The sequence below is a fragment of the Olea europaea genome, unplaced genomic scaffold, assembly GCF_002742605.1.
Source record: "Olea europaea var. sylvestris unplaced genomic scaffold, O_europaea_v1 scaffold2109, whole genome shotgun sequence".
In the NCBI taxonomy this organism is placed as follows: Eukaryota; Viridiplantae; Streptophyta; class Magnoliopsida; order Lamiales; family Oleaceae; genus Olea; species Olea europaea.
This window is the reverse complement of record NW_019239036.1, coordinates 147,894-159,929: the sequence shown is the minus strand read 5'-3', so window position 1 is coordinate 159,929 and position 12,036 is coordinate 147,894. Positions and strand designations below refer to the sequence as shown.

Below are 12,036 nucleotides of genomic sequence, written 5' to 3'. Positions count from 1 at the left end.
AGTCTTTCCATGTAATTCTTTTATCCTAGGCTAGGATCCTTTAAATTAAGTATGTTGAGGGGGGGCTGCCAAATTGACCAAACCTTCTTTAAGTTGCTCATCTTTCCCAAAGTTACAAGTAGTGAATCAAATGGGAATTTGAAATGAGTTATTTGAGGTACAGGTCACGACATAAATTTAGATGGCATAAAAACATTCTCCCATTGATGACGTGCCTGCCCTTAGTGGCTTAGTTTTGAAGTTTACAAATTTTGTCCTTAAGGAGCATTACATTAAAGTAATGTATAAACCGGTATAAATACAGAGTGCTTCTTAGTTATTGAACTCTAGCAACATGCGAACGTGGTGAGAAATTTTTACGATTCCTTTTGTTTATGCGAAAATAATTATTCAGTATATCGTAGATAAGGAATGAATCCAAGGACAAGCAAATCTTCATCTTTCTGCAAATGTTGAAAATCAAAATTGTGTTACCGAACTATAATTTTTCCAGAACATCTAGCTCGATTTCTTTTTCCTTATGACCTAGGACAACGGTTATTTTCCTGCTTCTTGCATCATGGATCTCTCACATTTCTATTTTCTGCTTTTATTATCTGAAAGAGTAAAAAGCAGAACAGAGAAACACTTATTAGCTGTTCTGTAGACAGTTTATATTAGTATTTATGCTCTCTTGTTGAATGCCATAATACTGTATATGACGTAGTAAATTCTGCCTTTCATTTCGATATCGTTAAGAGTCTAGCTTCAATTTGATATGACTTTTTCTCGTCTAGTTATGTAACACATCGTGTAAAGGTTAATATGCTTCTTATTTTTGGGCAACAGGTGGCAGTGTCCACCAATAGAACAGCAACTTCACAAATACCCAATTATCCTAATCTCCCTGCTCAATTGTTGTGCCAAGTTCACAATGTTACACTCCATGTAGGTCTTTCTCTTGATTTTTTTTTCTGGTTCAGTACAGTGAAAAGGATTATATGCTGAAATAAACGTGAATTTTGTTTCTTGGAATAGTTATAGTTCTCTTGATTTTCTTGTGATCAATAGGCAGATAAAGATACAGATGAGATATATGCCCAAATGAGCCTTCAACCTGTGAATTCTGTAAGTCTGGCTACTGCAAACTATTTTTATCACCGGACTACTAGTTTATGAAATTGGCAAATATATTACATGATAAAGAACTGAAACTGTCATTTTTCTTCAGAAAACGTTTCATTTCTGTGGTGATAACTTACTACTTGATCAGGAAAAAGATGTCTTTCCTATACCAGATTTTGGGTTAAAGCCTAGTAAACATCCAACTGAGTTCTTCTGTAAAACTTTGACGGCAAGTGATACAAGCACACATGGTGGCTTCTCAGTTCCTCGGAGGGCTGCAGAAAAGCTCTTTCCCCAATTGGTGAGGTTTTTTTATTTCTGAAAGATTTCGTCGCTAGCTGTCGTCATGTGGTGTACCCTTTAATGCAACAATTAATGAGTTCTTTATATCTGTTTCAGGACTACTCAATGCAACCTCCAACTCAAGAGCTTGTTGTACGCGATTTGCATGATAATACCTGGACTTTTCGTCATATATACCGAGGTGAGCATTTAGTGGTTTTGGGATGCCTTTCTTTTTTAGTTTCTCTTTACCATTTTTATTTCGTTCGTGTGTAGGTCAGCCGAAGAGACATCTACTCACAACTGGTTGGAGTATGTTTGTTGGTGCAAAGCGTCTTAGAGCAGGCGATGCTGTTCTGTTTATCAGGTATTTTTTATTAGGACTTTGCCTAGTGCTTCATCCATATGTTTAAATTTACACAATCAGCCCTCCTTTTGAGACATCACATGATAATTGTCTGCCTGAGCATAAATGTTTACCAAGTTTAATATTAAGTCATTACGTGACATTTACCAATTATGAAGAAAATTACAGTATAATATTCTCCCTATAGGCACGTTCAATAATTATAATTTAAATGCATATGGTAGTTTTTATTAGTGATGCTTGCAACTGTCTGGCGTGGCTCTTACCCAACACTTCCTGTTCTGGTAGCGGCAAATCTAATCCTTTCTATTCACCATCCTATCCCATCTGGATCATATGTTTTTGTTCCGTACCAATACAATATATTTGTACATCTGCATATATATATGGGAGAAACATCTATATATTTGAGATTTGCTATAATTTCTCCTCCTTTCTGATAGGGATGAAAAATCACAATTGTTGCTGGGAGTGAGGCGTGTTAACCGTCAGCAGACAGCTTTGCCATCTTCAGTGCTGTCTGCTGATAGCATGCACATTGGAATCCTTGCTGCTGCAGCTCATGCTGCTGCTAATAGAAGCCCGTTTACTATTTTCTACAATCCAAGGTACCTCAGATATACATTTTGGGCCCTAATATAAACCAATGGGTGACTTGATTATACAGTAATTATTCTTTACTTGTAGGGCATGCCCTTCAGAATTTATCATTCCTTTGGCTAAATATCGAAAATCTGTATATGGTACACAACTCTCTGTTGGTATGAGATTTGGAATGATGTTTGAAACTGAAGAATCAAGTAAACGCAGGTAAATATTATAATGCACGAGGATGTTAATTCGTTTTGGCATTTTCTAATCCTTTCTTCGATGCATTTCTCCATTCTTTAACAGATATATGGGCACTCTTGTTGGTGTAAGTGATTTAGATCCACTGAGATGGCCTAATTCAAAGTGGCGTAGTCTTCAGGTGAGTATAATATACTATTATCGTTCAATTATTTCTCCCAAAATGATATTTGTACCCTAAATAATGTTGGATGTAAACCTCCCTGATTAATAATTCTCATGGCACATTCTCATGGTTTTTAGTCTTTCACTAGATATTCATCTCTGATAACAGGTTGAGTGGGACGAGCCAGGATGCGGTGATAAACAAAATCGAGTTAGTCCATGGGAAATTGAGACTCCTGAAAGTCTCTTTATATTTCCATCTTTAACTACAAGTTTCAAACGTCCTTTCCACTCTGCGTTTATAGGTAGTTGATTGTCATTCAAAATGACTTCTGCTGCTCGTCATTGGCATGAATTTATGTATTGTATATTTTTCTGTAGCAGGAGCGCAAACAGAATGGGATAATTTGATTAATAGACCTTTCGTTCGAGTTCCTGAAAATAGAAATGGTGAGTTTCAGTGTCCCTCAGTATCAACCCTGTGGTCAGAGCAATTAATGAAGATGCTTATGAAACCTCATGAAGTAAACCATCCTGGCAATATTGCACCTTCTGTGCTAGAAACTACCATTAATGATACAGCCTTGCAAGAATCTAAGGCTCTGGTGCAATCAGCAATCAAGCAGAAATCTGAGGTGATCCCTTCAGGAATGGCATCACTGCAAAGAGACACTTATCCTCAAACCTTTGTTGGCCAACCAAATATCACCAACACAAACAATTTTGGAACTAGTTCGGAATTGGAAAAAATAGAACCTGTACTTACTACAAATCAGCTAAGCCAGTTTGAATCACAGGGGCCGAGCAATGAAGAGAAACTGTTGGTGAAGCCCATGAATCCTCCTAATCTTGTAACTGATCTAGCTATCCTGAACCAGAACAGCGGCTCATTACCTTTGCAGACAAGTCCGTGGATCATGCAATCACGTCTGGACTCACAAATATTGCAGAGCCCACAAAGTGATCCATCCCAATTAGATTCTGCTAATGTCAACAGCTTGCTTCAAAACCCTGGTAGGATAGAATGCAATTCATACGTGCCTGTGTGTCATCCTCCAACTGCATCTTTTAGCACTCCGGGATATGCATCCATTTTGAAGAGATCAGACCAGCCTACAACGTCAGCAGAAATTGTTTGTCCTGTACTGCTTTCAACAGGACAAGGATTGTGGGATCCTCAGTTTAACAATCCCAAGTGTGCCTCCCAGGAAAACCTTCTTGATCCACCACCCCATCATGACTTGTCTAATCTTCAGTATGCATCAAATTCATATGGCTTGAAAGACTTGTCAGAAGAGAGTCATCCCCAGAGTGATATATATAGTTGTCTTAATCTTGACGGTAGTAACAGTGGAAGTACAGTAATTGATCCTTCCATTTCAAACGCAATATTGGAGGATTTTTGCACGTTAAAGCATGCTGACTTCCATAACCCTTCAGATTATCTGATGGGAAACTTCAGTTCGAGCCAAGATGTTCAATCTCAGATTACATCAGCTAGTCTAGTAGATTCTCAGACTTTCTCTCTACAAGAATATGCAGACAATTCAGGCGGGGCATCCTCAAGCAATGTGGATTTCGATGACACTACCCTTTTGCAGAATAGCTCGTGGCAGCAAGCAACTCAGCGGCTCCGAACCTATACAAAGGCAAGCAACTTATTGCGAACAAAAATTCTCAGCAACTTTTTCCGCTCTTATTTCAGGAATGCTATATCATGTTGAATTTTACTTATATACTCTTTCCATCTGCTTCTCTCGTGCCTTGTATTTTAAGTCTTTAGTATTTACTACTCTCTTATCTGAATACATTGTATCGGGGGACGATGTGTGTGGCAAATGACAGATTCAAAAAGCTGGATCAGTTGGAAGGTCGATTGATGTCTCAAGTTTCAAGAATTATGATGAACTGCGTTCTGAAATTGAACGCATGTTTGGACTTGAAAGGTTGCTCAACGACTCTGGTTCTGGTTGGAAGCTAGTTTATGTGGATTTTGAAAGTGATGTTCTTCTTGTTGGGGATGATCCTTGGGAGTAAGTCCCATTTTTACTCTAATATTCATGCGTAATTTCATTTTGGTCATTAATAATAACAGTCCACCATTGTAAATTTCTGCACTTGCTCGTGTGCAAAGAATTTGTTTCACATTTTCTTACAAAATTTAACATTACACGACTATGCAGGGAGTTTGTTGGTTGTGTGAGATGCATCAGAATATTATCGCCCTCGGAAGTTCAACAGATGGGTGAAGAGGGAATGCAACTTTTAAACTCTGCTGCACTGCAAGGGGTAAATGGCGAAGGAGGATTCAATCGAGATGGTCCACGCTGATTTATGCAGTGGATTTGTTTATCAGGAAAATATGGAATTTGCTTATAAAATTTCCATGAAGCAAGGTTGAATTAGAGCTTTCTTTTTAAAGCGTGGGATTGTAATAACTTTGGGTTAAAAATACATTTTTTTAACGTATGAAGTCTTATGTTTGGCATAGAGCCATGTAATCGAATGAATGCTAGCTGGCATAAATATTTTCTAATGAAGGCAAGATCCCAAGTGGATTCAATTTGTTCATGAAAGGCGTAGTCTGTCTATTTGTATCACCTGTTGAGTTGGAAGCAAGTTTAGGGTTGCCTTTGAGCATACCTCCAGGCATTAATACTATTTCTTATGATACAGAGGACCTGAATAGATAATCTGCCAGAAGAAAACTTTTACCAGGTAACCTTCAAAGACAAAGCAACAAAAAGCTTGCGTTACTGCCTAGCATCAATAAATCCAGTTCCAAGATTGAACTGTGAGACGCAACTGTCGAATTCTGTCTTGCGTTCAAATCAAATTTGAATGTGCCATCATTTGATAAAAAAAATGAATTTGACTTGTGAATATGATATATAATTTTAATCAATAAATCTACCACCACTTTAATCACTTAAAACTTCTGGATGATGTGGGAACACAAACTTGTTTATACTTTCCACTTGCCTTTCAAATAACTTGCCTCATCGTATCGAAAGACTTCCAAGTCTTCAATACCAAAAACTTAGGGTCATTAATGCTTTGTTCATGTAAATATAATAGCAACTTTTTAGGAGGAATAGTAATATATTCTATGAAATGTGTAGATAATTCATTATGAATGTGCAATGGAAATTCGACATTTGCTGAATTGAAAAAGATTTTCAACTGAAATCATAGTAAGGCCTTGTTTGAGTTCCATTATTTTCTCATTAAAATAACAAATATGACAATTATCTATCACATCAAACCACCATATTTAACTTTTTATCTTTTGTGTAGAATTCATAACGACTATATTTTTCATTCTTATTTTTACAATATGGGGCTCAAACGGGGGTTGAATCCCGGTTTGATTTAGCTAAAAAAGTTACAAAAATCTAAATTAATATTTAACCACTATCTCATAGGATCCACAACTTTGATCACATTTCATCAAATTTTAAATCTTTACTCTTTGGAGATCCCATCGGATGCAGACGGTATACAATAGCTAAAATCAATAAAAAAAGGACACGTGGGCTCGGGGAATCTGAAAAAAAGTCAAGATATTCATATTATTGTGAATTCAAGTGGAAGATAGATCAAAGACCTTGTTTCACGGCCCCTTTCTTCTTGGCATAGAAAGGAACACCGTGCGGCAGTAGTCTGCCGCTAGACTACCTTCCGTCTTTTCTTGATCGCGTCGGGACGAAAGAAAATTTAATTACAATTTTGTAGAAAGCTTACAATAGAGAATTTGAATACACTGAAAGTAAATTGAATATTGATTGATGAAAACTAAATATTACAATTGATGAAAGTAGAAAATTACAATTGCTGGTGCACGGGGCAGACACCAATGAGCTTGAAAGATTTTTGAATGACTAATACCCCATATAATAACATTTTGAATAAAAACCTAAGTGATAGGAGTAGACATTTAAAAGACGAGGAATCATACTAAACGTTTACCAATATCAGAGCTATTTGAAATAATTATTACAATGAAAAGAAAATTACAATCCAAACTTGAAGTAATATTTACAATGTGCGGTCGAAATTGGGCAAACTGCGGCTGCGATAGTGTCAAGGGGCTAATTAAAGCTGCAGTCTTTGACATTCTCTCCCATTTGTTTTGGCGACGTTCTCGGTGCCATCAATGCATGATATGCTTCAATTGATGGTTTGAAGGCTCCGAGATCTTTTTCTCTTTCCCAAGTATTCTCCTCACTGCTGCATCCCATCCATTTGACCAAGTACTCCTGATGATCTTTTCTAGAAGCTCGAGTGATTCGATGGTCAAGAATAGTTTCATCAACCTTCTTTTTAGCTTTCTTCAGTTCAAACACAGGTCGCTTTGGCTCATTTCTAGATGCGTCTGCCTTATCCGCAAAGTATGGCTTCAACACACTAACATGAAGGACCTTGTGGATTTTACACTATGAAGGGAGTTCAACTCTGTATGCAACTCTTCCAATCCTCTTCACGATGGGTAATGGTCCTATGTATTTTGGCAACAATCTTGAGTCTTTCACTCTTGTTGGTTTGTAAACATTTTCGTCGGGAAGCTTAACCATTACCAGATCTCCAATATTGAATTCAATGAAACGGCGCTTTAGATTTGCAGCCTTTTATACCCTCTTTGAGCTTTCTCAAGATAACTCCAAGCAATTTCAATATTTCGTTTCCACTCTTGACAAAAGTTCTTTGTTTGAGGGACTTGGTACTTCGTTCGATATCCACTGTATGAGGGAGTAGCGGTTGCTGGCCAGTAACAATCTCAAAAGGACTCTTATTGGTAGAAGAGCTCTTTTGGGCATTGAAGCAAATTTGGGCCGCATCCAAAAGTTTTACCCAATTTTTCTGCGAAATAGAGATAAAGTGTCGAAAATATTCTTCTATCATAGAATTGAAGGGCTCCGTCTGTCCGTCAGATTGTGGGTGAAAACTAGAACTCATGCTCAAAGTTGAACCAAGAAGTTTGAACAACTCAGTCCAAAATATGCCAGTGAAACGAGGATCTCGATCACCGACGATGTCCTTAGGCAGCCCCCAATATTTGACAATATGTTTGAAGAAGAGTTGAGCTGTCTCTTCTGCAGATACATACTTAAGCGCTGCAATGAAAGTTGCATATTTAGATAGACGGTCCACCACGACAATGATAGTGTCAAAATCCTCAATTTTTGGCAACCCAATAATGTAGTCCATTGATACACTTTCGAATGGCCGGATTGGGACGGAAAGGGGCTCCAACAAGCTCGCCTTTTTCTGATGATCTGCCTTATCTTGCTGACAAATAAGACAGGTTTTTACATATGTTGCAATGTTGTCCCACATTTGAGGCCAATAATATGCACATTGCAGTAGTGCACAAATGCATTCCTCTCCGAGATGCCCTGCCCAAATTGTGTTATGTCATTCTGTAATTAGTGATTTCCTCATATCTCCGCCCTTAGGAACATATAGGCGGTCTCCCTTTGTCTTCACTAGTTCCCCATCGAGCCAGAACTGTCTAGTTTTACCTTGCTTGATGAGGTCGACCAAATATTGGGTAGCCGGGTCCTTCTCCATAAGTGCCTGAATTTGGTCTCTCGTGTTTGTGGAGACTGCGCTCCCTAAAAGAGCAGCTACGGAGTAGATGACAGCTAAATCGACCCGTCGACTAAGAGCATCAGCAACATGATTACTAGAGGGGGACGATACTTTAACATAAAGTTGAACTCTGAAAGGAATTCTTGCCAACGAGCCTGTTTGCTCGATAGTTTTGGTTGGGGCATGAAGTGACTAACTACAGTGTTATCTATCTTCACAATAAATGGAGACCCAAGCAGATAGTGACGCCATCCTCTGAGACAATGGACCACTGCCAACAATTCCTTTTCATGTGTCGAGTAACGACGTTCTGTCTGATTTAGCTTTCGGCTCTCATATGCTATCGGATGTCCTTCTTGCATAAGGACTCCACCAAGTGAAAAATTTGAAGCATCTGTATGAATGTCAAATGGTTTAGCCATATCCGATAAGGCTAAAATCGGGTTCGTCCACATGGACTTCTTCAACCTTTCAAAAGCAGCTTGACATTGGGATGACCAATCACAATCTTTATCCTTCTTTGTCAATTCAGTAAGTAGCAGTGCAATTTCTGAGTAGCCTTTCACAAATCTTTGATAGTAATTGCATAACCCAAGAAATGAACGTACATCATGTACGATTTTTGGTGGTTGTCAATCTTTGATGGCTGTAACCTTCTTTGAATCCATGCGGATTTTACCTTGTTCAATGATGTGACCCAAGAAACTAATAGATGTATGAGCAAATGAGCATTTAGACGGCTTAGCATAAAGTTCATTCTCCCGTAGCCGATTAAAAACTTGCCTCACATGCTGGGCATGTTCCTCCAATGTCTCGCTGTAGATTATTATGTCATCCAAGTACACCACGAAAAAATCATCTAAGAACCCGTGAAGTACCTGATTCATCATGGTACAAAATGTTGTTGGAGCATTTTTCAAACCAAAAGGCATCACTTTAAATTCAAAGGCTCCATATCTGGTTACCACCGTAGTCTTTGCTTCGTCTCCCTCCTTGATCTGAACTTGCCAGTATCCGGACCTAAGATCAATTTTTGTGTAATACTTCGCCCGACTCAGTCGATCGAAGCAATCCGCCACCAGTGGGATAGAATAGCTATTCTTTACAGTAATCTTGTTCAAGGCTCGATAGTCGTAGCACATTCTAAGAGAACTATTGGCCTTTTTCTGAAACAATACAGGAGTTCGGTATGGCGACTTCGCAGGCACAAAGATTCAATTCTCCAACATTTCTCTCAATTGCTTCCTAAACTCTTCAAGCTCAGGCTGAGACATACGGTATGGTGCCCTGGCGGGAGGTTTGGCGCCTGGAATAAGTTCAATTTAATGATCAATCGTCCTTTTTGGTGGTAATTTCTTTGATAATTCTTCCAGCATGATATCCTCAAATTCCTGAATAAGTCTTTTAACAGGTTTTGGAATAGGACCATTCGCCTCCTCGATCTCCTCTAATCAAAGAGTGCACAAAAAAGAGGGTTCATTTCTCTTGAAACCCTTACTAAATTGCATGGCTGAGATACTCTTTTTGCCCATCCTCCCAACCTGTGTAGGGATGACACACGACTTATTACCCATCATCATTAACGAATCGGAATATGGCAACACTGTTGTCTTAATATCCCGAAGAAATTTCAATCCTAGAATAAGCTTGAAATCATCCATCTGAACTACAGATAAATTTGTCCTTCCCTTGAAAGGACCTGCTTTGATCAACACTGATTTCGCCACTCCAGCTATTGGTTGAGCAGGGAAGTTGATTGCTTTGACTTTTCCACTACCCTTTTCTAGAACAAGTCCGAGCCGCTCTATTTCGGTACATGCAAGATAGTTATGGGTAGCACCAGTATCCACCATAGCCCTGATTGGCTTCCCATTGATTTTTACATCAATGTACATTAAGCCTTTAGCCCTACAAATTCGAGCCTTCACTTCTTCCATCTTTGCCTCTTTCAATGGGACATCATTCTTTTCAGCAACCTGATGCGACAGTGTGTTGCACCGATGTGAAAATGCCCCAACTACGTCCTCATCCTCTTCAGAGTTGGTCTCACCATGACAATTAGCCTGCAGGGCCTCTTGTTTTGAACTTGACCCGCCACTTGCTAACTGATAATATGCATTCACCATCCGTTTCTGAGGACACTCCGACACCCGATGAGGTCCTTCACATAAAAAGCACTTCAATTTGGGAATGGCATCAATTCGGCCCTCCGTTGCTTTTCCTTTGTTCCAGTTGTTACTGTTGCTGTCGTTAAAAGTTCCTTGATGACTATTATGATAGTTCCCCTGAAAGCCACGGGTGCTTTGCTAGGCTTCTTCTCTATTCTGAGAGTAACGCTCTTCCCCATTTGGGTTCGAGCTGGGTCTGTAAGATCTGTTACCACCTCCAATTGCTTGATAACTGCCCAAAGGTCAATCTTTTCAAAATTCTGTTTGGTAGTCACTCAAGCATTCAGCGGCTCCCATGGCCGTGCTTAAATCAATAACCTTTTGTCTTTGAAGTTCCGTGTGTGTCCACGATTTCAACCCTTCCATAAAGGTGAAGAGCTTATCCTTTTCCGACATATCTCGAATATCCAGCATATGCCCTGAGATGGATTTCACATACTCCCTGATAGAGCTCGTGTGTTTCAGGTCTCGAAGTGCCTGTCGAGCCTGATACTCGACATTTTCCGGGAAAAACTGCAATCTGATCGCTTCCTTGAGGAGATCCCAAGAATTAATTCGAATCCTATGGGCCTGAATGTCAGCATATTTGGTTCGCCACCATAGTTTTGCATCTCTACCCAGATACATGGTAGCTGTGGTTACCTTTCTAGCTTTGTCTTCGATCGAAGCTGCTAAAAAGTACTGTTTCATATCAAACAAGAAGTTTTCGACTTCTTTTGCATCACATGCCCCTCCGTAGGTACATGGTTCAGGAATTTTGAGTCTAGGAGCATACTCGGGTACGGGAGCTTGCCCATTGTCCACCGCACGTTGGAGTACCCAAAATTGAGCTCTCAACGCTTCCATTTCATCCTGCAGATCAAGAATGATTGCAGCAGTTTCAGTTATTGCTGCGCAAGCTCTTTGGCTTTCATCCAATTGGATGTATAATCCACGAATCTCGAATTCGACTATCTCGACTTTTTCCTCGAGATCTTCCAAAGCATAGCACAACCTAGTAGTTGTCTCATAAAGCGCATCCACGCGTTGTTTCATAGTACCCTTCTTTTGAGGCTCTACCATTTCAGTGGTGTGGGATGTAATTGGATCCATAGCTTTCTTATTGAGGGTCGTGAGCCGCAGCTCTTATACCAACTTTCACGGGGTGCCTTCCTTCTTAGCACAGAAAGGGACACTATGCGACAGTAGTCTGCTCCGCTAGACTACCTTCCGCTTTTTCTCGATCGCATTGGGACCAAAGAAAATTTGATTACAATTTTGTAGAAAGCTTACAATAGAGAATTTGAATACATTGAAAGTAAATTGAACATTGATTGATGAAAGTAGAAAATTACAATTGCTAGTGCAGGGGGCGGACACCAGTGAGTTTGAAAGATTTTTGAATGACTAATACCCCCTATAATAGCATTCTGAACAAAAACCTAAGTGACAGGAGTAGACATTTAAAAGACGAGGAATTATACTAAACGTTTACCAATATTATAGTTATTTTACAACTGAAATAACTATTACAATGAAAAGAAAATTACAACTCAAATTTGAAGTAATATTTACAATGTGCGGTCGAAG

The 12,036-nt window shown here is 39.2% G+C and overlaps 1 protein-coding gene across 6 annotated transcripts in view; it reads left to right on the top strand.

Annotated features, from left to right (window-relative positions):
• The window catches only part of LOC111380232 (auxin response factor 5-like), a 7,002-nt gene extending 1,724 nt beyond the window's left edge, over window positions 1-5,278 (top strand). For 3 of the 6 annotated variants that reach the window (XM_023003733.1, XM_023003734.1, XM_023003732.1), the window contains 12 exons: window positions 829-927; window positions 1,051-1,107; window positions 1,211-1,405; window positions 1,504-1,588; window positions 1,663-1,753; window positions 2,197-2,361; window positions 2,441-2,563; window positions 2,648-2,723; window positions 2,877-3,012; window positions 3,089-4,356; window positions 4,553-4,740; window positions 4,891-5,278. In XM_023003733.1, coding sequence (XP_022859501.1) covers window positions 829-927; window positions 1,051-1,107; window positions 1,211-1,405; window positions 1,504-1,588; window positions 1,663-1,753; window positions 2,197-2,361; window positions 2,441-2,563; window positions 2,648-2,723; window positions 2,877-3,012; window positions 3,089-4,356; window positions 4,553-4,740; window positions 4,891-5,038 — 2,631 coding nt within the window. In that variant the 3' untranslated portion in view covers window positions 5,039-5,278. The remainder of the gene's footprint in view (window positions 1-828; window positions 928-1,050; window positions 1,108-1,210; window positions 1,406-1,503; window positions 1,589-1,662; window positions 1,754-2,196; window positions 2,362-2,440; window positions 2,564-2,647; window positions 2,724-2,876; window positions 3,013-3,088; window positions 4,357-4,552; window positions 4,741-4,890) is intronic. The other 3 variants (XM_023003736.1, XM_023003735.1, XM_023003737.1) reach the window with 3 other exon arrangements.
• Window positions 5,279-12,036: the final 6,758 nt, after the last annotated feature.